The sequence below is a fragment of the Neodiprion lecontei genome, chromosome 5 (genome assembly GCF_021901455.1).
Source record: "Neodiprion lecontei isolate iyNeoLeco1 chromosome 5, iyNeoLeco1.1, whole genome shotgun sequence".
Lineage (NCBI taxonomy): Eukaryota > Metazoa > Arthropoda > Insecta > Hymenoptera > Diprionidae > Neodiprion > Neodiprion lecontei.
Window position 1 is genome coordinate 9,394,467 of NC_060264.1, and position 26,342 is coordinate 9,420,808.

Here is a 26,342-nt window from a genome sequence, read left to right on the forward strand (position 1 = left end):
ACTTGACGCGAGCCTTGGGCCATTCGTTTGGAAGTCAAATTAATCTTTACGAATCAGTGACATTGGTTTCGAGCGATTTTTACCTTTAAAATCGTTTGATTTTCATTACTGTACAGCGTAACAAGGCATTTTTATTAACTTCTGATCTTACTCATGATTTTCAATGATTTCCCAGTGTTTCAGGCGATTTCCAGATCAGGATCAGATGGAATTACAGGAAATGATACGAAATTAATCAGAACGCTGGGGAAATCATTGGAAATCACTTTGTAGGGTGGAAATTTTTACGAATTGAAAACAAGTGGCGTTTATCGTAAACAAAACTTACAACGATTTTCAATCTATTCAGTTATCTCGTATGATTTCTCGCGATCACAAGGAATACAATTTTAGTCATTTACTTTCCAAGTGTTAAATTTACGACCTCCTTGTGCGAATCAGTTGAATGCCTCCTCGGTTTGCTGTTTTTTCTTCACTTTCAATCATACAATCGTTGAACAACATGCTTCGAAACCCACATTTTCACGCATTCTTTTTGAATATCTTTTCTTCACTCAGGGTGGCTATGAAAGTGGAAATTTCGGAGAACTTGGAAATGTCACGGAATTTTTATAGTCTGGCAAAATCCATGCATTTTAACTATGGTTGTGAATCTTTTACAGAAAAAACAGATGCGGAACGATATACCGTGGCAATAGTTGTGCTATGTGTTAGTCAATGTTTGAGAAAAGTCCGATCTTGTGAATCTTCGTAGAATTTTAAATAATATCAAAGTTATACGATGAAAGTAAATTTTAGAATTTTTTTTTTTACTCAATAAATTTCACTATTCTTATTGTAAAATAAACGAGAAATTTCAAAGTCTACATTTCTGATTACCGCAACAAAAACAAAAAACTAGGTGTGAACTATTTCGAATTCAAGTTTAGCAATAGTCGACTTTTGTCTCCCACAAACTTCATCGACTTCGACAAATTATATAATTATACTCTTTATGACACGGTAGGAATATTCACAAAACACAGAATTCTCCGCAAGCTCCGTTCAAATTGTTTCAGTATACACTTAGACTAATCATTTTTCACACGTGTAGATCTGGACTGGGGTCACTTAGTCGTGGATATGTGAGAACAAGTACACCGGAGCTGTCTGCAGAATCTGGAGGCGGAAATTCACAACGAAAAGCAAAGGCTGTAATGCTGTGGCGAAAAGGCTGGAAGGGTTGGAAAAAAATACAATCATTTGGGGCGGCGAACAAGGGTGAGTAAAAATAATAAATATCTGTAAATACAATGCTCATCTTTACGTCAATAAACATATCTTCTATTATTTCGCAAGAAGAAGACAACGTCATTCAGACATTTCAAAACTTTATTATACATGTATCGTAATACTGGTTCCATTTGTTTTTTCCTTTTCTCTTCTAAGATTATAGTAAAAAATTTCGTCTGAACTCGCGATGGATAATTATAAAAGATGCTTTTCACTCGAAGCTGGTATTTTGCTAAAGAGAGGAAATTGACGCCGAAGGAAAAATCTCACGAAAGAGTAAAATCAAGTGAATTATATACGTATAACTGACGGTATATTTTGGACTCTGATGAATGAGAGTGAAAAGTAAGCCGGCGTACAATTAAGACGGTGTAATTAACTTTTGCCAATCTGTTTTTGAAACACCTTACTTCGCCCCTTTTCTTTTTGCTGTCATTGTGCCTTTCTTATCTCATTATACAATGGCATACGACGACAAAGTGGAGAGCTAAACTTAATAACACTTGTACGTTACTTACATAGAACGATACGGTGATACGTTATGACGGTACCGTAATTTACCCCGCATTAAATCCAATCAAGCAAACAAGTTTATTATGCGAATTTTCTCGGTTCAGTGGATCATTGCAGACGACAAACGTCTCCGCGTTATGTATAATATTGTGGTGTGCGAAAGGATCGATATTACAAGCAGATCATTTGCATTTTAACAAACAGTTGTGGGATATTTTCTCATAACTTAGGCATACACAAACGAATGCATACAGTAGATGATAAATTCATTCAACGACGCTTGGGGATTGATCGTTGAATAAAAATAATCAGTACATCGATCTTTTGAATCGTATAAAATATCATACAATGTTTTTCCTCTTTCAATATTGTTGAACGCCGTTATCCGTTCATATTTCGTGTACCATAACTGGCAGAATTGAGTTGCGAATACTCTAATTGCAATCAACGATATTCACCATTTATCTACGGTATGATTTATGAAAGAACCGCAAGCAATAGACAAGTTCACGAACTGTACGAAGACGGAAGATTGTCCCAGTTAATTGTTCACGTCTGTATTCATTAATTTTTTTTCGTAATCCAAACACTCGAATCACTCGATGTTTTTTTTTTTTTTTTTCAACGGGTTCTGCTGATTGGCCGCAGCATTTATGACGTCACTGACTTCGCACGTGCGGCAAACAAATGAGTTGCGTAATAAATACATCAATTTTGGAATGAAAAGATGTTTGTCTTGCTAATTCAATCTTCTTATCATCTCCTTTTTTTTTTTTTACTGAAATTCATGAAAAGTTTTCTTCATATTATCATCCTGAAATTTATACACACGTTAGAACGTCCGTATGAACGAGTTACCGAGCAGCTAATTAACGCCGACCTCATGATTGATAATTTCGAGGTAAATTAGAGCGGGAAATGACGTCAGAAGTATTCAACGCGTATATCCCACGCCCCTGTGAGCACAGTTGACTATGTTTTGTTTTTTTTTTTTTTTGTTTTTTTGTTTCGCGTTTCGCTTTTCCTGTAACAACGGGGAAACGTTGAAACCGAAAACGAGGCAAGACACAAGGTGTGATATAACGTTACGAAAGTGCGAAAAATTGCAATTGACACATGAGGTGTACAAGACCTCGGTAAGTCAAGCATTTTGCAACGAATGCAAGTTGCTCAATTGTCGCGAGGAATTTTTAGACATCGGCAATCGCTAGATGGGCTAATTTTATGCGGCACGTGCAGTTGAAGCGTAAAGAAATTTTGAATTGAAGGAATAAACGGTCCGTTTATATCTAAAATCAATTTTCCACTTTGTATCGAGAGAACGCGCAATTAGGGAAGGAAAAAGAACAAACGACAAAAAAATAATTAATCATCATTAATTATAGAAATTTTTCACTGAAAATGAATCGTGCTTGATTACTACTCCTTCATTTTCGTATATTATACATAGTTCAGATCCATTTGTACAGGGTGTGTATATCCAAGATACTAAATGTTGAAAATTTAACTTTATTATAACCTTGTGTTTCGTACAAGAACGGCTATTTTCTACATTGTATGTGTGCGGTAATGACTAATTAACGAGTATAATTAATTACTCGGTACTTTGACTGGAAGAGTCCGGCACGATAATGTATATAGTGGTTCACAATCAGTCAATTATAACCCTTATATGTAGAGTCTCTCTTGTCTTGTGTCTTTCTTTCGCTTCTTTTTTTTTTCTCTTCTTTTTTTAAATACTTATTATAACATCAGCTCGTACACGTGTTATAGGATATACATGCTCGTAATTAATAATTATTATAATCAAATTTACCCTATTATTTAAGCTGTATAGAAACTCCCCTGCGCCTTTGTACAAAACTTTCTCCACGTAATATGCAATGCTTGAAAATATATGTATAATACACGTGCACCTTCAGGACTGTTTATAATCCAATGGCGTAACTGTTGATGGTTTGCTTACGCTTATAGCTTATCCAACTCCAAATACCGTGTAGCGCATATATTGTTAGGAACTTTGCAACACTTCTTTGCTGTTATATGTACGTTACATTATTATACGCTATACTTGATATTTTTAGCGTATTGGTAGCTTTCTTTCTCCTATTCAAAGACTATGGTTTTGTTTGGCAATAATCTGTCAATAACACAATAAGACATGTCAGATTGATTGCGAGATTAATGTATCGATTTACCAAGCAGTATTAGTTGCAATAAATTTTATCTTTTCGAATGACCCTCGCGTGTGACAGTTGATTATTTCGCATTGAAATCATCTATGTGAACAAATTGAAAATTATGGTCGTCCAAATGGTTTTTTTTTTTTTTTCTTCTAACCAGCAGGTATAACGGTGTAAATAATATATCTATTTCTTTCTTTGACCTCGTCAATCTGTATCTTGCATCCTCTTTTAGGCTTCGAAGGTCATTAGCAACTCATTAGGTTTACATTTTTACCGCAAAGAGGGCCCTCTACGGAATTAAATTTTTCGATTAATTGACAGTTTTAATATAACTTTCCGATAGCCATTTCTATATTGAATATACTTAAAAAGAATTCGAATTATCATACAAGTATTCTAATTTAACGTAATTTTATGTTGGCGATTTTAAACGTCGAGCGAAGATTGTTTCTACACGAACATATGTGCGATAGGTTCAATTATTTTTAACTATATTTAATATAAAATTTCTTTTGGACAGTTGTATTACAACTGCTAATTAATTAATATTTTAGCTGCGAAGAAGGCCCTCTGTTTAATTGATGTACGTCAATAATTGATATAAAGTGCTAATGACCTGCGAATCTTGAAAAAGAACGGCAAGACATGAGAAATTAATATAGCAACGAAGCAACAGTTTTATCGATCTTTATATTCTCCTTTGGGAATAACAAATGATGGGGGTGGGCGGTTAGAGGCTTTTATGAAAATAACACACGTTTGAAGTTGGTAACGTTAACGTATAAGGACAATTCGGAGGGAAAATGACCGTTTGAAACTTCGGTATAGTTACGAATTAGCTGAATCAAATTTGTCAATGGCGTATGATAATTTATTAAATTTCAAACAATTCCAAATTTCTAAAATAACCATTTTACGCGCTATTGAATTTCAAAAAAAAAAAAAAAAAAATGACACTGTTACAGGAACGTTGCAAACCTTTATCCCAACAAAATAACAAGGGACAATCGTCACGCTGCTACGCCACTGCGCGTGCGCAGGAAGGTCCTGATGATATGTGCCATAAGTATACCGAACTCCACTCTATGCGTAATACCTAAAGCCCTTCATTTAACGCGTTTGAATCTGTGAACACGCATACACGTGCACATGGAACACGGTCACGCAGGGACGCGTATATTCGTATGAATGGGAACGCGTACCCTGTCTCTAATTTCCCGAAGGATATAGCGTCGCCGTCCGCGTTCCTCCTCCTTCTTTTTGCTCCTCCTCGTTCGTTGTTGTTCTTGTTATTATTATCATCACGCGTGAATACGATACGCGCATACCTTGTACCAACGTGTAACACGTATTACGCCGAGTACTCAACAACGAGTGTTCACGAGTCGGTGTGCAACAGGCTGCGTGCGTTACGAGAAGTGAACGCAGCCGCGCGATGACGCAACCAGGCATTCGTCGTTGCGGGATAATCGAGGAGAGCCGGGGCCGAGTTAATTATTGGTACTTGGCGAGGGTCAGCTAAGGGTCATTCGTCGGGGAGCAGATGCGAGCCACGTGCATCGTCTCTCTTTCGCTCTCTTATTCTTGTAGAGACTCGCTAGTCTCGGCCATCTTTCTTCTCGCTCTTCAAGCCCGACGATCGTCTCTTTTAAACGCAACTCGCTGACGAAACTTATTGTTAGTATGTACACTGAGAAAAATTTCATTTGTTACGGTAACTAGAAAAATTCAATGAAACAGGTATCGTTAGAAAAAACTGTTCGAATATTGTTGGAATTACGAAAAACGAGACACGCGTAAACATTTTCCGCTATCGTCGATCCTTTTTTGGTTATTGCAACGCAAAATCAGTTTTTGAGGTTTACTCGATTTTTTTAGTTAAACAAGGCTTTAACGTCAACAGTGATCGTAATGAGAAAGAATAGTAACGGATACTAGACTTTCCGGTAACTGCTAGAAAACTAATTATCATTTTATACCTGGAACTATATTTTTCGATTGTGGTAAAAAATGAAAATAGTCAAGGACTGAGCGGTAACCGAAACTAAAAATTTCACTTAGTGTAGGTGAAAGAGAAGCGAAGAGAATAAAATAGAACGGAACGGAACGGAACTGAGCGCGGTGACATTTCTCAGTCGCATATTACGTATAATCCGAGGTAAAAGAGATCAGAAAACCGAAAAATTGCTCGAAATTTTTACCAACCGACGACGCACGCCTTTCTCGATGTTCTTTTCCATGTTCAGGATCTCGTGGCCAACTGCAGCAGCAGTCTGTCCCATTCCCTTCCTCACCACCTCTCAGCCCTAGCAACTATCGTAGCTTAGGCCTAAGTGGTTGCATCTGTTTTCCGTTTTATCTAACGCTGTACAACTCACAGTTCTGGAATAACACTGAACAGGACTGTTGACGAAAGAAGCACACGGGAAAATTGGGAAAGTGGCTGGGCATTTTTAAGCTGTACCTAACTACTTTAAATTGTATAAATACACTGGTCGAGATAATTTTTCTACACAAAATTTGACACTTGGTATCTAATCTGGCACTTGGGTTGCAATTGAGTAATCATTTTATAGATACATCAAATAAAACTTGATGTAAGTAAGAGTTCACATTGTTTCAAGTTCAGATTATCAATACATGTTTCAAACAATCGTATGATTGATGACTCGCGAGTTAACTTTCTAGGACATTCAAGAAATGTTTAAAGTAAAATTCTTTTCAATAATACGCAGGGATTAAAATTGAATCCGAATCTAAGAATATATTATAAAGTGCTTATCGTTAAGACATGATAGCGAGTAAATAATTTTCCATTTCACTCTGATAATGAAATGTTGGAACATTTTATTCATTACGAGCCTTAATTGTTAAACCTTTGATGTTTTCAAACATGAACGTCAAATGTTGAGATAATTGATCATTTTATTACAACGTAGGAGGCGGGTCTTACAGATCTAAAGTCTTCCTCTTAATTCAAAAGAGTAAGAAGGAATATTGATATTTAAATTTTGCAGAAATAAATAACTTCTGTTGGAGTGCTTTCTGGAATTGATGTGAACAATATTTAATATCATTCTCTTCGTTTCCTAACTGACAATTAGTTCACCTCATAATATCGGTTTATATGTATTGTTTTGTGGTTGTTTTTTAATATTTAAGCGTCGTGTTTATTCACACGTGTACGAAAATCAAAGAATCATTATCGCATGTAAATTCCTAGCCGGCATTATAATTGGAATCGGTTTCATTTCTATTTTATTAAACATTTATTTACGATTAAAACAGCTCATTGTTACCCATAAACATCCAGAATCCCATAATACATGTATATCAAAGAACAAAGTATGATATAAGAATGAAAAAAAGAAAAAGTATTGAAAAGACACTAAACAGGTGGATGTCTGGTTCTTTTTTCTAAGTTTCGTAGTTCCTTCGTTCTCGTCTCATATTTTACAGCCGGAGCCAGGCGACGCTTTTGTGCTCCGTGAATAATGATTTCGTCTTTTTCTACTTCGCCGTTAGAAAATCAAATACAGATACACGTTTCAGGCGAGAGATGGTGACTTGAAATTTATTTTCAAACGAAACCCGACTCTCTCGACGGAAACACGAACGTTTTACATTATGCTGCAACGTATTTTCGAAGTACAATTTCCGAAGAAACAAAGTTTGCTTATAACGTATAATAACCGATGAATCGAATCTTGCAATAGTTGAAGTATAAAATTAGTTTCAGTTTAAAAAAGTTGGACACCAGTGGTCGGTATAAAACGGTTTAGTCACGGTACTCAAAATAAGGCGATTTCGGAGCGCTTCATTCTAGACTAAAATATTGACAAGTCACTGAGTCTAACGACAATAACAACACACACTTTTCACTATTTATCGGCGATTCTTTCAACGGCGTTAAGAATCCGGTTCATGATCACACGGTTTTCTTCATCACGACGTTTCGTGTACTCGAAAAACTCGCTCAGACATTTTTCTAAACTGCATTCATGACCGTGGCATGTTCCTTCGAGTTTCCTCCTCTTCCTCCGTTTCTGAGGAGGCTCATCTTCTTCCACCTCTTCTATTTCTTCCTCCAGTTCTAAACCATCCACCTCTTCAACCGCCTCTTCGTCGTCTTCGTCGTCGTCGTCATCTTCATCTCCATCTTTCATGGAATGATTACCGTTTATTTTCGTTACCGCCAAGGCGTCGTCGCTCCGCAAGAATCGTCCGATATTGGAAGACGGGTTAGTACTTCGGTCCTTTGAAAAATTGTTGACCCGGAGAACGGGCACCGAGGACGATGACGATCTGCTCACCGTTTTGATCGACAGTTCAGTCGCTGGTGGCAGTCGTGAGACCAAGACCTCGCTCGCATTTCGACGCCTCAATTCCTGCGCGATCAGCGACGCTCTGCTGTGAAAATCAGAAAAATCTTCGTTGTCAATGAGGTTGGGAAAAATAAAAATTTAACGTTAAAAAAAAAATGAGAAATTTTTTTTTTTTTGCACGCCCTTGTTTCTTTTCACTCAAAGTTAACTACAATATATCTTTGTGCCTCGTTATTACTTACACGTATAATTACTAGGATAAATATGCGACAACTACTCACGTTGCAGAAGTTCTAGGTCGGCGTATCGGAACCCTGGGCAGCCGTTCAATTTCAATTGAAAAGTCTTCATTGATACTTCGCAACCGTCTTAGAGCGGTGATCGAGTTCGATTCCTCGGTTTCGGAGTCTGCCCGTTGTTCATCTTGCGGTAAAGCCGACTCGTCTGGGGTCACCGAGAGGCATAGAAATTCATGCGGATTAACGTCGTCCTCGTCGTTACGATTGCCGTAACCTGCGCCAAGCACCTCGTCGATTGCACCGTAAAATGGCCACGATATGTCGTCTGATTTATTCTTGTCGCCGTGCACCGGGTTCTTCAGTTCCTTAAACAAATTCAATCTAGTCATCTGGTCTCTGTGGCAGTAAACGCATTGTACAGCATAAATTGGTTATTAAATAGAAATACAGTATGAGCTAGAAAATACAAAAAAAGTTGAGAGCACGATTTGAGATCAAATAACAGAATTTAAAATTCGTAATTGTAGATATTTCTAGAATGGAAGCACGAAGTTGCAAAAAATGCAATTGAAGTTGGAAATATATTTTTAGTAGGATTTTTCTTTCGTCTCGCTAGCCAGTTTGAATTTTCAACAGTTGAGTTGAAACCTCTTATGGAAAAATCTACGTATCTTTACCGATTTAACATTTTGCGGTAATCCATCATGAATCAAAAGGAAAATTAGAACTGATGGTTAGAGGGTCTGGATGGGAAAATCCCGTAGTTAGATCTGCCGGGTCGAAGTTATAATTGGACACGGGGTTTGCAGTTTATCACGGCGTGTCACGAGATCCTAAATATCACCCCGAAATCTCTAATTTACCCGTAGGGTGTGCGAAATTTCCCTTGGGGAAATCGTGCTCGGTTGAACGGGTTGCTCTGCGCATCATGTTTACAATAGTGATTAATTTTGGGCTGAAATATTTGGATATCGAATGAATTTGACCGAGAACCACGTACTACAAATATAAATGTTATAGGTTTCTTAATCAATTATTATATAAGATTATCTCTGAGGATTTTACAAGGGTGAACTTTGTCGAGTTTTTATGAGTGATTGGAATCCATCGTCTGAATCCAATGTTTGATAAAGAGATGGAACCGCTTAAAAAATGTCCCGCAATATTTTTGAACAAATTCGATGTACCAAAGCTAGGATACCAACAATTCAAAAAAAAGTTTAGTAATTAGAACGTTGAAAATGACTAAACTGTGATATTTTTCATCCTATTATAATGTTTTGGGGCTTATTTTGTTCGCCGTAGAAATCTGTAAATATCGTCTAGAAAAAATATGGCAAATGATTATTTTCCAGAGTGTAAAGATAAAATTAGATTTGTATAAGTACGTTCAGCAGATGTTTGTCGACAATTACATTTGCGCGTTACAACTATATTATAATGTAAGATTTTTTAAACGGTTTTAGACAATCAGTGGGGATCTTTTCAGCGAGCAATTTAGTTCCAAAAGGAACAGAATTGGATCAGAAACGTCAGTGTTTAATGAGGTTAAAGTTAGTAACGTTAAGGCAACGACGACACATTGGCAATAAGTGTACTATTTTCCAAATTTTCAGTGATTCGGAAGGACCTGAGTATGTTTTGTTTTGTCGCAGTTTACTCGATTTTAGATAGTCAAAACTTCAACAAGATAGAGTCTCATGATCTCGAACGTTCCAACTATAAAACCTTCTCTCAAATTGATGGTATCTTACTTGTGTTAACTTGTGTTATTCGAATTTGTTCGGATTCATTTTTGCTACATGTACCAGAGATGTCGTTTCATTCGTGTTCGATCAACGTCATTGGCGCAATTAATATTAATGGAGGTTATTTCAATAGTTTCTTCTATCTCTCTGTACCTAGATACAGACGCGATTGCTCAGTATTCCTTAATTCAAATACAAAAACTCGTACATGTGTTTTTCACCGCAGATTTGACTCAAAGAGACACGTTTTCATCGTCAATCACTTCAACGATTGACAAAATGACTACTCGTAATCGTTTAAATAACGTGTAATTAAGCCACTCCTCACTTTGTATTGTTGCAAAAGATTCGACCACTTCTTCTTGAGGACACGGTAGTGGACGTCAGCCATGATGGTTGGAAATTCCTGCCTCATTTGTTGGAGTATGTGTCTGAAAATTAATTCAATTGCGGGTAACAACAACTCATGTATGTAATATTACCCTTTATACCCTAACGAAGAGGGTTGAATCATGCCGTGCAGCATGACGTTTGCATTTGAAAATCCGCGAAGCTATATCTGGATCTTGGAAAATAACGATTGGGGGAACTTGCGACTGGACTCTGCGAAATTCGAGAACCTCGTCGTAGTCGCGTTTCTCTCCAGGCCCTCGTCTTTTTCATATATTTAGAATTTACGACTCTTGATAGGCTCCCCTGACGCCTCGGTTCCAAGCTCGAACATGCATGACCAACGTGCATAATGTTATTATTTAAAACGACACCCAGCCGGACTTGCGATTCGCCAGTTGCGAACGGTGCGCGTTGTTATAAATTACAACTAGTAAACGACGAGCGTCCCATCTAGTTACACTATCTGTACTATAAACTGGTTACACTCACTTCATTAATCGATCAAAAGATCAATCGCTGAACGGCTCTTCAATGCAGCTCTGATGTATCGATACCATCTCTTTTGCATCTTATCCGCGTAAGTTCAAGTTTTCTCTTAATAACTTAATTTATAGAAAACATTATCGGAAGGTTTCATTGTTATAATTACTCGGAAAGTTATATTTTCCCCTTTGATGTGCGTATACGTATTGATAAGCGGATAAACGATCACGTGAAAGCACGCGAAGAAAGCTTTTAGCTTTTTTTTTCAAACTAATTTTTCCTCTTCTTTGTTGCGTTCGTAATCAAATCTCTCTTTCTCTCTCTCTCTCTCTCTCTTCTCCATATAATAAGTCACAATACTACAGTGCAAGTTGCAGTTTGTCTTAGGCGTGTATCGCAGATTATCATGCATGTTGTTATCCATCTTCGTGGTGGGTGTAGACAAAGTAGATACAAATATAAATATTATACATAAATGCATGTGTAACTATAACGTGTTTGTATGTGAATATTTACTTTCAACATATAGTGATTGATGCGAGTAAATTTATTTTAAAACTTAGTTCTACCGCTGCGGGTATAAAAATATTCAAAATATTTGACCAGAATTTGTAACTAACCAAACAGTTCTAATGTTTATATTATACGTATACGCGTGATTTGGTGAGTAGATTTCGCGAGAAAAAGAGTAGAAGAAAAAAGAGGATGCGAAGCGAAAGAAAAAATTCTAATCTACAAACATTTGTAACATACCTAATTGAAAAACAAAATTCCGACTCGTTGTTCATAGTCTTAGCGAAATTCGTAAACCGAACAATTGCATACCTGATTCAACTCCATTATAGTTTCACTTCGGTGGGTTTCTTTATTTCTAAATCGTGCAGTCTGTGAAAATTTCAAAATATTTATCGAGTATCCTTTCAAAATTTCTAAGTATATTGATAAATATAAAATCTTGTGTATAAAATATTCACACACGAAAAACACGGAGAGATAATACATTTTTTTTTTTTCCTTTCATTATAATATAACATTATTAACCGTGTAAATTTGTTATCCCGCCTTATTGGAACTGTTTCAAAATTACGTTGAACTCTCTTGAATTGCAAAATTGGTACAAGTTTAAGCACAGCCAACCTTTGGCCCGAAGTGAACACCGAGTTCGGTTTAATGCCCAACGAACCTTAAACTTTCCTCGGCTCGGGTGAACAAATATTGAAAAAAGAGACACGAAACTTGCAAGTAAATTTGAACCGTCTTCGTTCGAGCGATAAATCGATAGGGAGAGAAAGAGAGAAGCCTTTACATTTTAATCGCTCTTTTATCAAGCCTAGAAAATTTCTGGTGGACCGGAGGCTAAAGCTTATGATATGTCTTCATTTTTGTTTATTCTTGGATCATCTATCTTTTATCTAAAATCGCACATTCCTTTCTCCTTGGTATAGAATTAATTCTAAATTAATTCCACTGGAACAAAGCACTTATTATTCGTGATAAATCATAAGAAATACAAAGGCCAGCTTCGATGATTAACCGATAGCTATTCATTATATGTGTAAAGTCTCGACGGAGGGGGGGAGATTACGTTAGTCGGAAACATTCTTCGCGGGTTTGTAATTTTTTTTAATATATTTATTTGTTTTCCCCCTTCTTTCTTTCCTCAAACGTGTACTTGCTCGTATGGCGTTAAAAGAAAAAAAAAATAAATAAAATAAACGGGAAGGATAAAAAAGGAAAATAAAAATAGGCGGTGATTATGAGCGGTTACATTGTTTGAAATAAATAACTGGAAAGCATTTGTATATAACGTATACAGTATACCGAGTTATATATCTATACCGACTCGATTGACGTCACTCGTTTCTCGACCTTGTTAAACGCGTATAATCGAATAGCGTTCGACAAATTCTCTTCTCCACTTCAACGACGCCGCTGTCAGACGAGAGAGGAGGTGGACCAAGAGTAGTGCTGTAGGATATTGAAGGGAATATAATAATATGGTATATGCGGTATGTATTTATTGTACATAGTACATTTTAAGAGGTGAAAATAGAGGAGCGAAGAGACGGTCGGTGGGAGGGTGAGGGGGGGGGGGGGGGAGGGGGGGGGGAGTAAAATTGTCAATCAAAAGGAAGGAAGATCAATGAAACGGCATGGCGACGCATGCGCCGGAAATTCTTAATATAGGGACCGATTTTCTCTCTCTCTCTCTCTCTCTCTTTCTTTATCTCTATCTCTCCCTAGATTCGCGCTCATGGATAGAAAATAAGATTGCCTTGTCTGGAACAGGCGTATGCTTGTCCGTTGTTTAAACCCCCCCCCCCCCCCCCCCCCCCCCCCCGGCATCTTGTCCAGCTGCAGCAGTTGTTATGTAAATACGATACAAACGGCATTTTATATTCACTTTTTACTGTTTCGGTCATGTTTTATTTATTTTTTTTCTTTTTTCGCCGTATTGTCCAAAATTCGCAGCAATTATCGAATCAAATGAACCGATCGATGAATTAAAAGCTCGCAATTTATGGTGTATTACCTTAAGGGAGTGTACCCTGATCGATTTCGACTTTGACTTCTACGTTTCAGAATATTTAAGTACACGTATCGCAAACGCAAAGAAGGGCTTAACGAACGCGGTTCTGTATGATATTCTGAACAAAAGCATACGAAATATTTTCATTCGACGCAGAAATAAAGAAATCGCATGCTTTCTACGAAATTGCAATAGTAAATTCGTAGATGTTATGTAATTTTTTTTTTTATTTCTGAGTCAAATTTATTGGAGTGTTTTTATTCGGAATTGCATATAGAATCGTGCTTCTAATTGTAAGTCTTTTTTCACATTTGCGATACGTGAACATCGATATTTGGAGACGTAGACGTCAATGTCGATACATTCGTAACGAATTGTTACAAATCTTCATTACTGTTATAATTATTATTTTTTATTATTGACTTTCTAGAATAAAGGTAAACTTTTTTACCCTAAGATTCTGTACATCGTTTATGCGATTGCAGACAATTATTATGCAGTAATAATCATCTGCGCAAATCGTAATATACATATGTATTATAATTGAGCCTTGTTTGGATAAGGAAAAAAAATTCAATTCCTATATTTTGAAATTCAAATCTACAATTTTTTAACACGTATCTTGATTGAGATCCTGCGCCATAAGATTGAAAATTCTGACCAAATTTTGCAATTTACTCATACCACCTCACTAGTATATGAAACGCGTAAAGCATCACGGTATGTGTGAATGTAAACGATGAAACGATATCGAAGAATAAAATTGTCGTGCGATCTTTGATATGTTCGGGACGACTCGCGCGCACGGTGATTAATAAAAAATCTATCTCGGAGCGAAATGATGCGTCTGTGCACACATATGCTACATGTTACATGTAGGTGTATGTAACACGTATGGAGGGATAACGATCAGCGCACTATGCACTTGCCGGCGGCCTTCTAAGTCTCTGTTCCCCCATCAGTCCCGATCTTGAGTATCAGCCTCCTCCTCCTCCTCCTCCTCGTCCTCCTCCCACCACATTTAACTGGACGTCGCCGTCCCACCTCAAAAGTTACAAACGTCATCCTGTTCTCGAGGCACGCTAAACGCTATAACAGCGCATCTCATATACGTGTATATAGGCGTAAAGAAATATAAAACTAAAGCAAAGGAAAGGAAAGCACGTTTTATACCAATAATGAAAGAAATGTACCAGTTCGACGGTAAAAAGGCGAATTGTACCGTTTTCACGGGTCTCAATCGAGAGATGAAACGACGCTGCGAGTATTAGAGAAGAGTGTATTATTATTATATGGTAGACTAGGATTATATGGTGCGCGGTGGGGCGCGTTTGATGATCGCACGATAACGACGACGACGCGACGGTGGTGGCGAACAACGTGTGGTACAAACACAACTCCGCGACGACGACGACGACGACGACGACGACGAATTATTACAACGCCTGTCCGTCAGTTATACACTGTATAACTTGACCGATGGGTGTCACGGGTGCTGCTTGTGCTTATTGTGCTTATTGTGCGAGTGCGAGTGCGAGTGTTTTTTATACGGCTCATAAACAACGGAACAACGAAGCGAGGGTGCAAAGGAACAATTATACCATTAGCTCCAAAATGACGCCGCCTGTAGCGGTAAGAATATTAATAATAATACGTGCGATCGTCGTGATGATTATATTTTTTCATATCACATTTCTACTAGAAGGGGTAAAGGCGGACTACTGATTTCTATGATACAGTTTAAAAAGAAAAAAAAAAAAAAAAATTTCTCATATTATACTCACTCCCATCCCGCCTGAGCGGAATACTTCCGTCCAGTAAATAAATTCCCGTTCTCCTTCCGCAGCTGTATAAACCGCGACGTCAGATTCTCCGTCCCTGTAACGTTCAATCGTACAAAATATTAGAGTTCTATTCCATTGCTTTATTATTATTATTGTTTTTGTTGTTGTTGTTGTTGTTGTTGTTGTTGCTGTTTTGATGATATTTATTTTAAGTGTATTCTTCATTCTTTTTTTTTTTTTTGTTTTCTTTCTTCAACAATGTAATTAACACATTCACAACTTCGGTTCCCGCTGTTGCTGCGCGATATTATACGCCTTGCGAGACTCGTTAACTGACGGGTGAAGGAAAACACACGCACTGAATCGTACATACACACCCCCACATGCGCGCACACGTACGTGCATGCATGCACGTGCGACGGTACGTTGATGTGTGTATGTAACGTAAATTGAATGTAATTCACATTTACACGCTTACTGCACGACCTAATCCATCCCACATACTGTCGGTATGTGCATTTTAGATATGCGTGTGAACGTACGTGTGCATGACGTTGAACACACGTTGAAAAAAAAGAAAAAAATAGACCGTGTGAATTCACCGAGTATACCGACGTTAGAACAACACAAGAAAACAGAAACAGCTAGAGTAAAGAGAGAGAGAGAGAGAGAGCGAGGATAGCGAAAGGGAGATGGAGAGAGAGAGAGAGAGGGAAAGAGAGAGAATATAGACGAAGATGACGAGAATACGAAGACTCACAACGAAATTTGGTCTGATGAAAAGCGTGAGTCATGGTGGTGGTCGTGATGGTGGTGATTATTGTAACAATTACGTCTCGGTCTCAGGTACGAAATGGCAAAACTGATCATGTTCGGATTCTAGTGCGTACTAAAATGTAGACCTCGTTTCAGTCTTGACTTGGAAAAATAAAGTGGGGATAGATGGATGGATGGGATGGACGGATGTGTGTATGTGTTAAAATGCCCAGCGTCGTTGCAGCGGCAGGCGAACGACGAGCCGAGGATCGCTCTGACGGGAGCAACGTTGCGCATGGAGGGGATGAGAGGACGCGAATTCATTGGTAGAGAGACTCCTGGGATGATATGGGACGAAAACAAACTGTATCGCCATCTCTCAATCGTTTCTACAAGCCTCCGACTGTTCGCCGCGGCGCCCCGCGCTTACTTTACCCAGACATTTCCTCCTAATATTCTAGGTGCAGCGCAGAACGGAACGAAAGAATTGCTGCATTATCGACCCAGATATCCTCGCGCTTGCCTGGATGCTGCCTTTCTGCCTTGGAGAAATCCCCACCCCAACCACATCGACGCCCATTCACCCATCCATCCGCTAGCCGCAAACTACTCTTCAAATCTCACTGCATTTCATTGCGATATTACGTAATTCCTCTCCTCTCTCATCATCCCCACCACACACCAAACCTTCCGCGACGTTATACGAACAAGAAGTTTAACGCGCTCTGATTCCTTGCGAGATTCGTCTTCTTTTGCGCTGTTACGTATGCTTCTTACGCGTGCGGGGTTTGATTCTTTTTTTTTTTTTTTTTTTTTTTTACCGTTCTTGAAATTAGTCGCGGACTTGCGACGAGACCTCGAGTTTCTTGGATTTAATCGTAAAAGCCTTTAGAGGGTGAAGGTGATATGATTATGAGATTGAAGTTAGGAACGTTTGTTGTAACGATTTATGTTTAAAAAAATCTTTATTTTATAATTGTCAGGAATTCAGTAATCTGTTATAAAGTGAAACGTAGTTTCATATTTTGAATATATATATATATATCCTTCGAAATTATTCTAAATGGGCATGATATCGATTTTTTTTACAATTTTTATTCGTTATTTTTGTTTGTTTGAAAACAAGATTTGGAAGACGTACACTCTTCACCATCGTTGAAACTTTAATATGAAACCTGTCCTATTCAAATTCTTGGCAAAATTCTTTTGCTTTCGTCAACCATTGACCGTATAACGGATTCAAAATCTGTTCTCGTGAAACACTTCACGTTTCGAACAAAGTAACGAATGTTAGCATGATCTTCTTTCTTTTTTATATTTTTATTAAAGTTCACTTCGAACAAATTTTAGAAATAGTCGTAATGTGGTCGTGTGTGAGTAGTTGTATTTAAATATAGGTATGATTAAACTTGCGGTTTTTGAGCGATAATCAAACAAGCGAATTATGTGACGTTACAGGGATTTTCTACTACCAGCGTAGAGTGACACCGCCGTGTCAACTTGAGCTGGTATACATATGAAATAATGGGCATTAATGACCAAAATACATTTATATAATATATTCTCGAACAACAAGGGTACAGTTATCATAGAATTTTATGAAACCCTTGCACACAAAATTATCTGCATAAAAGATAATATTATTTTGAAATTTTGTCAGAACAGTAGAAAAATTAACGGTCAAGTCTTACGATTCTTTTGTACGCGTGTTATGTAAATGGCTGAGCGGTTAGGAAGTTCTACCAAAAATTTGATTATTCCATTATTCGAGTAACTCTTATCTCAGATTCCGAACGTCGGCTAAATGAACATAGCGAATAAAGTCAACCCGGATGTCAATTGTCACGAAAATAAGAGATTAGCTACAAATATGATTAAATTAATTACTTCGATTTATCAAATACTGCCGTAAAAGGCAGATACCTGTACATACAATTTCCATAATACGAGATATGAATGAAAATAATGACTCGTACTTTAACCGCTATAAAGAAATATGCCACGGTTACATTGCGCAATGTCTGCATTAATATTAGATTTAAACAGCGATAAACAAGCATTGGAATATCAAACTTTTATGAACGACTGCAGGTATTATCGTTCGTAAGAACCTGAAAATATCTGGGAGTTTGAGACGAGAATGACTGCACTCGACGTGCTCTTGAAAAATCGACGCAACTGATTTAAACGACGCGATCCTTTGCGTGCGCGCTGATACATAATCCATCCTGTACTCCCGTTTGCAGTTTCGAATTTCGCACGCGTAGCTACACATACGTGTTGTGTAGACATTTGCCCACACACTACAAAGTCCCAGTGACTAGCTACCTACTGTGCACAGCCTTGTAACGCTCTTCTCTATTCTCACAAGATGTTGAATCGATCTTCGGCCGACTTCGCGTCGTACATATATGTACGTATACCTGGGTTGGTCGGAGTTCTTTCAGAAATGTTCGGCATGTCCGCCATCCGTTGCAGCTTGAGCCTTCGGCTCCGAAAAATGGGGGGGAATTGGAAGCGAGGACAGAGCACGGCAGGAAGAGAGCTGTTTGGTACAGAGATCCTTCCTGCCTCCGACAGATGCGTAGATTCCGAGATATGGGAGAGAGAACAGCTGCTGTTACTAATAACGCGGCTATACATTCAAAGCCAAAATCTAGGTAGGTTGCCGACGGGCTCACGCACGGTTTTCCTCAATGCGATGACGCCGGTTTTCAGAAGGTACGACGTCGAGTGTCGCGCTATTTCACGACTCGTAAGCACTCGTTTTACGTCCATTCATCCTTCTAAAAATTGACAATTTCTGCGTCAGCGAGGATTTCTCACTATAACCCAGGCTGTAATCAAAGCGGTTAACCCGACGCGACGCCGGTCTATCCTTGCCGCCTCGGATCTCTGACTCACGTTTTATTATTCACGAGAAGAAAACCCTCTCGTAATGTCTTCCGCTCGAGTAATGTATCAGAGCGCAAACTGATTGTAGACGATCTTTCCGGTCAACCCTTTGAGTCACACATTATTGTTCTCAGTCTAATTTTATAACAGTATAGTTTCCATAGGGTTTTTGGGCTTGCCGATTACGAAGTTGAAGTCAAAATTTCGAAATTCAAGATGGCGGATGCAATACAAAGGAAAAAAGTTTGTAAAGTTCATTAAACTCGGACGAAAATTTAAGCATAGAGTTTTTTTTCGCTCGTTTATGATTAAATTCAAAGTCTGAATATCAAAATTAAAAATGGTGGATTCAGATAGTTGACATCACCTTTTTAAGAAACTTTGTCGGCCATATCAGGGCCGCCGATGTGACTTGTCAAAATCTGAAGTCATGTTCGTAATGACCGAGCTAAAAATCTAGTAAACGATGATTTTCGTCCAAATTTAATAAATTTTTGTCTTCGACACTGGATCTGCTATTTCAAGTTTTCAAAATCTTGTTTCGGATTCATAATCACTGACCCCAAAAACCCCTACGCACTATTTTTTGTTTAGATTTGATCCAATTTGAATATTCGAAGTCTGGCATTAGATTATGAATCAGCAGCTACCTGAAAAACATATAATTTCTCAATAATATGTATATGCTTAAGGGGGTAATTTAATTGCAAACGAATTATTCCTTCAAATTTCACGTTGTTTCAATCAATTCTTTTAGTATACTGTCAGAAAAAGCAAAAAACCGTACTAAGGTATATCGACAAGTTTTGTAAATATTTACAAAATGGATACGAATTACGTAGGTGGTAAGAACACTTACCACCATGAGTCAAAGGGTTGCCATGCAATTACGTACACCTGCTGGAGTACCCTAAATCATGACACTGAAGTTAGTAACGTTAAACGCAACGAAACATTTGGGGGGGATAATACTATTTTGCAAGTTTACATTGACATTCAAGTAGTTGAGTTTTCAAAATATGAATAAATTTTGCTTCATTCCGGTTTATTTCGTTTCATACATTTCTATAATTGTATAAAACGTAAAATCATTAGAAATAGCGTTACAAACTTCAGCCCCATTCTAATAGGTATTCTTACATGTCTTCAAAGGATTAAACGCCGCTAAAGGGTGAACGGACAACAAGAGGCATTCATTACAGAAACTAAGCGCCTAAGCGTAGTTTCGAATCGAGCCTCTCCCTCGCAACGATGAAACGGTATAAACAAGGAGTTACTTTTTGGTCGGGGAGCTTGCGCTCACGCGCAAGGGTCACTAACGCACGGCTATTTGCCGTCGGCAACCACCGCACGAGGAACTATAAGCAGGAACAGCCGCAAGAACCAACCACGGACAATAGGCGTCCGTGTACGCCGTCTGTCGTCGACGGCGAGAACTATCGAGCATTTCATTTCCTCTCCCCTTCAGCTGGCTGGCCGGCCGGGGTACCATCAGTGCTCAACGGGCTCCGCTCCGCAGGCCAGCAATCCGACGCCGACGCCGACGGCAACGACGACGAGGACGGCACGAAGTCGTCAGCCATGTTTCTCAACGTTGTTAATACCGTCTCTTTGTTGTCACGCGTTGTTTGTTGCGCCGGGGATGCGCTAAATAAATAAACGATGAACGGGGTTCGCGAGCGTGTATGACCGGAAAGGCAAGAGGAAGAAAGAAGAGAAAAAAAATAAATAAAATAACAGGCAACATAAAAATAAAAGATAAATAAAGAAAGAAACGCAACGGAAGAGAGAGACTGCTCGTTGGGACCGGGCGACTACCCCCTTTTAAAAAAATACACATACTCACAGGAATTTGTATTGTTTACAATTTACACGAGATAGTTTGAAACAACTGTGTCTGCCTGAGAAGATGCCCAACTCCCTTATAATATCTTCGTCGGTGCCTCTTCGCACGCGTGTTTAAAAAAAAAAAAGAAAAGAAACAACAATAACTAAACAGAAACAAAAAACAAGAAAAAAAAGCGCATAAGCCCGGGCCACGGGACCCGCGATGGATGAAATGCACAACGGCGTTGTACTAATCAAGTGTAAGTTGAAACTGCTAATGTGTTTCGTAATCCATTTCTGATGTATGCATACTATGTACTACAGTGTACACCTATAAGTGCTGGTACAGCGTATAAGCAATGCAGATTGTTGAAAGGTTCTTTAAAATTAACATCATTTATCCATCCACGCGAGAGGTGCAATTTTTGTGTCGTGTGTTGTTACTGGTGCGCGCGGTCATGGTGCTGTGCTTATGTTTCGTGTGCAGGAAGCAGGTATTCTTCTCTCCTCTCTCTCACTCACGTTCACTCTCACTATCTGACGTAGGTATGAAACGTGTATTCCGGGTCCCAGCCCTCCGTGTTTGTGCGCTATTGCGTTGCATTCTCGCTGCTGTGTTGGCTTGCACATTCTGATCTCTCAGATTTCTCGGTACTTACAACGTGTCGTTCCGGAAACTCGGAGCAACGAAGGACAGTTTTGTTCGCTGGGACGTAATGATTAATCGAGTTGTCCTCGCGTTTAATTAATGCGCCGACTGCTCGGTTGGAGCATAATACAAACTCTTGTGCCTTGTGTCAATGCCTGTTGCACAGGCTCATTCACGCGATGACCGGATATAGTGTGCGGCACGATTATCCTCGAATGTGGTCGATTATGTGTAGGAGTCATTGTTCTCTTCTCTGTGTCAGGCTCAAAGCGTTTCTATACCTGCTTCCTATTGTCACACGGTTAGGTTTCGTTGAAATTCATGGCGAGTTAAAAAAGATTCGTCGAAAATTCATCGCACAGGCGTTGCGTTTGTTTACGTTTTTCGGAATACGCATCTCGCCATCGGCGAAAAGTTACAACGACGTATCTCGGTTCTTGCCCCGGTACTGTTGCAGCATGCAAGCGAAAACGTAAACTTGAAAATCGTGGAATGTCGAGGCGTGCGTGCCTGCTGCGCGTGGGGTTCCAGCTCGTTTCTCGGTAGTTCAAATCGTTGTAGTTACACTGGTACTATTTCTCGGGGACAATGACCTAGTTAGGCTATATTTGAAGCACGCTTAGGTACGAATCGGACGATTATAGATCGAGATTCACACCCGATGTTATTGCACTCTTATACCGAATGAAATTCGCGAACCTTTTCAGTCATTGTGGTAAGTATTTTTATTTTTTTTTTTTATACTTTGAGAACTTTTCCACATATTTCTTTGCGGTTTTCTTGCTATTTCCGATATAATACTATAATAGGTTTTCAATACTCGCGGGTAATTATTGCGATGTGATGTAAATTATTATTCTTAGCAACAAATTGATTGAAAAAAATCGTGAAATTTGAAGGAATAATTGATTTCCGAGGAAGTTACCCCTTCGCACATGTACATTTTTAACATAATTTATAACTTTTGGGTTCGCTGATTACGAATCTACAATTGGATTTAAAAAATTTAAGATGGCGGATCCAACATGGCGGACGAAAATTTCAAATTCAATCGAAGCTGGATCAAAAAAACTCTGTCTAGGGGTTTTTGCGGTTGCTGATTACGAATCTGAGATCAGATTTTTAAAATTCAGAATGAAGAATCCAATCAGCGACCCCAAAATCCCTGTACAGTATTTTGTCACTGTATTCTATCAAATATGAAATTTTCCTCCACCATTTTGGATCTGCCATCATGAATTTTTAATATCTGATTTCAGATTCTTAATCAGCGACGTCAAAAATCACGGAATATTGTTATAAAAGTTGACGCGAGCACTAAAATGTGCGATTCAAAAGGTTAAGTCGAGTTTTTTTTTTATTTCCTCTATGACATAAACAATATCCGCGCATCGTCATGCGGGATTGATTTTCTTTGAATTCAATTCGCGGTTACAAATAAACGCAACAGCGTAAACTCTGTATAATAATGTTACCACGGTTCCTTGATGTTCGCGATTTCCTGCGTACGACGTTCAGCGTTGTATACATTTCCCAGGATTATTATATGGGTTATCCATTACGCGTTAAGTGAGTTAGCTCTTCCGGAGGCTTGTAATCCGTGCAGAACCCGTGGTGTTGTTGCTGCTGCGCCCACGAAGCAGCGGCAAACAGTGGTTTGGTAGGGCATTAATACCTGTGCACCTGCTGCCTGATGCAAAACCGGGACCAGTCAGTCCCTTCACGAGTCGGAAGGTCTCCATTGTTTGTACAGGACCCTAACTTGGGGCTTCTTAATCGTATTCAGCTATGTTGTTGGATATGTGCAATACGTACATCAATTATACGAAAGTGATGGTATATAGAGTCTTAATATTCGAGTAACTCCCGTCACCGAGTAGAATAACAAATACGGTACTTTATTGTTTCACCTATAATGCATCATTCGATGAAAAAAAAAAGTAATCGAAGAATAATAGTGTCGTAACGATTCGACTAAATTACAATTCTCTTTCCTCGTTTGACTTCATTCGTCATTATCTGTGACACTGCATATCGTTTGTGGTAGGTAGTTCTAATTTCTCAAGTTCGAAAAAAACGTGGTGCAGGGTACTTGTAAACCATTGCATTGCGGCTGACAGGAATGCGCGTACTGCGTAAAATGACAAGGAATAAAGAAAGAAAGAGGACTGAGAACGTGCTCACACTGTATCCATGTATGTACGCGTATTATACCATACCTACCATACACGGCGCGTTGTTAAAACCCTGACAACGCAATCGCGGTGGGGGTGGGGTTCCGAAAGCGGCTAATTCCAAATTATTTTGGTGGCGAAACTTGAAGTAAATGAATCAAACTTTGAAGAAACAACAAAGTTTCGAATGTTCGGGAAACCCGACGGATCAAAGTTCCGAAAGGAAAAATTCCGAAAATTCAAGTTACGATGTAGCAATGTTCCGATAAAGGAAAATTCAGAAAATTAAAATACTCGAAGAGTTTTTCTAACAAACTTGTCAGATTTGGAATTTTAACCTCGCCCCCGGTAGAATTCGGTGAAAATAGCGAAGCGGCATGCGGATAATGTTTATACATATAACGCGTGCGTAAGTATCTCGGTTAAACACGGACTGTTTGCGGGCACTCCATGTAAACGAGTAGCAGCCACACACCAATTTCTACACATACCGCCATCTGTGTATACGTGTGTGTGTGTGTGTGTAATGTGACGTATCGCGGAGCAGAAAAAACTATCGTGGGTAGCTGGTACAGTAATAAAGAGAGAGTCGTCGTTCTCTCGTTGAGAGAGGGAATAATATGTTATGCTGGTGTAGAAGAGAATAGCCCTCGCTGGTTGCACGTTTCGTCCGTTGACAAGGCTGAAGGAGCAGGCGGAGGGCCTCGGGTCTCGCACCGTGGGTCGTCGTCGAGTTATCCGAGAGTCTTTTCGGCCTCTCTTTCATCGAGAGAGCGAGAGAGAGAGAGTGATAAAGCGGCTGTGGAGGGCGGCAAAGAACGAAGCGAGGACGAGGAGGAGGAAAAGGTTTTCTCGTCGGTTGTACAGTCGGTACCAAAAAGCTCTACGAAAATCAATTGCTTATAATTTTAAAGAGGTTGATCCGCCAAAAATTGATAATTTTTATACATTTTATTACACGAGATTGTCGTACGTTGAGTATTTGTTAACTTATTGTATTGTATGAAGATACGAAGATTTCTTTCAAAATATAAAACCCGAAGACACCTACTGGAATTATAACAGAAATTTAAATATCTATGCTTTTTTTTCAAATAAAAATCTAGCCGATTATGTAACCCGATTTCACTCTACGATGGCTCATTTTATTCAGAAAACTATAATTGCTTTTATACAAAGTCGCTGAAACAGATTTTCTTTTCAGTAACCCATGCAATATTGCCATTGAATTTGTAGATCGTAATTAATACTCGTGATAGATTGTAAGATTAAATATTTATGAGACTGAAGTTTTTAACGTTAACGTAACGAAACATTTGGGAAAAAATCATTGATACGCAATTTTGGTATGACTTTCAAGAAATCGGTTTACCAAAATGATACCATGTTTCGTCCATCACGGTTTACTACGTTTCAGACATTCCTAAAGGTGCGAAGTAACGATGTTTCCCAATCACGCAACGTTACAGTAACTTTACTCACTTCATCCTCATAAACATTTGACAATGCAACTGTATAAAAATAAAAAAAATTTTAAAAATATACGGTTGAGTGAATATTTGAAAAAATTGTCTTTCGAATAAAGTTGGCCACCGTATAGAGTGCAATTCAACATATCTATGTACTAGATTTTTGACAATTTTAAAATGATTTCAAACAAAGCATCGATATCTAAGTTTTCATTTAAAATTTCAGTATTTCCTGCATTTCTATTCTCAAAGTGATCTTCGTCGCTTACGAATACGGTAATTTATTGAATATTCAACGTACGATTTCTGATAATAAAAATGAAAAGTATATATATATATATATATATATATATATATATATATATATATATATTTGTATATACCCAGCAAACCCAACATTTTCAAATTCGATTTTTATAATCTGGCCTCAAAGTTGCATCGCGTAATTCGTTCACGCTGACATTCGACATCTGAAATTTTAATTTAAATGTTTAATTGTACAATTGGGGACAATGAATCTGAGACGGCTAATTTTTTACACTAGACAGTTACGTTGGCAACGCAGAGAAACCTACAGCGCCACAGTCGGCTGATCGCGAAACAATCTCAATCTTAATAAACATGACCTGACCCATGACCGTCGAATCTAAGCTTAAAATACATGTCAATCCAACAAGTCATCCCCGCGGTATTCTAAGGTTAGATTATACGGTCATGGGTTACGTTACGTTTATTGAGATTGAGTTAGTTTCGCACTCGGCCGACCGTGGCGCTGTAGGTTTCTCTGTGTTGCCAACATAACTGTCTAGTAGAAAAAATTAATCGCCTCAGATTCATTGTCCCCAAGTGTACATACTATATACATATATAGTACGATACGTATGTATATAGAATGAGAGGATTTTATTACGTGCAGCATACGGCGATTTTCCCACGCGTAATCGACGTCGCGGCTATTCCCTGCTCTCGGTATTTGTCGGTAGCGCAGTTTACGTTTTTACCCCCCTCTCCCACCGTTATGAAACCGTGTAGTGTACATTTTATCCTTTCTTTTCTTCTAATTTCTACATGCCTGCGGTGAAAACCTGCGATTAACTTT

The 26,342-nt window shown here is 38.5% G+C and overlaps 2 protein-coding genes across 13 annotated transcripts in view; one reads left to right on the forward strand and one right to left on the reverse strand.

Annotated features, from left to right (window-relative positions):
- Window positions 1-26,342, forward strand: part of LOC107224081 (rho guanine nucleotide exchange factor 10) — a 67,201-nt gene that overhangs the window by 20,512 nt on the left and 20,347 nt on the right. For 2 of the 6 annotated variants that reach the window (XM_046740886.1, XM_046740887.1), the window contains exon 4: window positions 1,094-1,260. In XM_046740886.1, the coding sequence (XP_046596842.1) occupies window positions 1,094-1,260 (167 nt within the window). Of the gene's footprint in view, window positions 1-1,093; window positions 1,261-13,148; window positions 13,169-14,699; window positions 15,322-20,624; window positions 21,212-21,408; window positions 21,446-26,342 lie in introns of those variants that run through there. The other 4 variants (XM_046740890.1, XM_046740889.1, XM_015663996.2 and 1 more) reach the window with 4 other exon arrangements.
- On the reverse strand, window positions 7,213-16,462 carry LOC107224082 (YTH domain-containing protein 1). 7 transcript variants are annotated; one of them, XM_015663998.2, is made up of 5 exons: window positions 16,234-16,399; window positions 15,474-15,567; window positions 10,612-10,714; window positions 8,578-8,891; window positions 7,213-8,381 (listed from the first exon to the last, which is right to left on the reverse strand). In XM_015663998.2, exons 1-5 carry the CDS (start codon window positions 16,265-16,267, stop codon window positions 7,853-7,855), a joined length of 1,074 nt encoding a protein of 357 aa, XP_015519484.1. In that variant the 5' UTR covers window positions 16,268-16,399; the 3' UTR covers window positions 7,213-7,852. The 7 variants fall into 7 exon arrangements, with proteins under 7 accessions (XP_015519484.1, XP_015519483.1, XP_046596849.1 ...); XM_015663997.2 differs by having other exon boundaries at window positions 8,578-8,900; window positions 16,234-16,397; XM_046740893.1 differs by lacking the exon at window positions 15,474-15,567 and having other exon boundaries at window positions 16,234-16,462.

Excerpts from the sequence above, each read along its gene's own strand:
- LOC107224082 (XM_015663997.2), bottom strand. The coding sequence starts at position 16,267 with ATGACTCACGCTTTTCATCAGACCAAATTTCGTT. Across the intron at positions 15,568-16,233 it reads TCATCAGACCAAATTTCGTT|GGACGGAGAATCTGACGTCG; the intron begins GTGAGTCTTCGT and ends TGAACGTTACAG. Across the intron at positions 8,382-8,577 it reads CGACCTAGAACTTCTGCAAC|CAGAGCGTCGCTGATCGCGC; the intron begins GTGAGTAGTTGT and ends TGATTTTCACAG.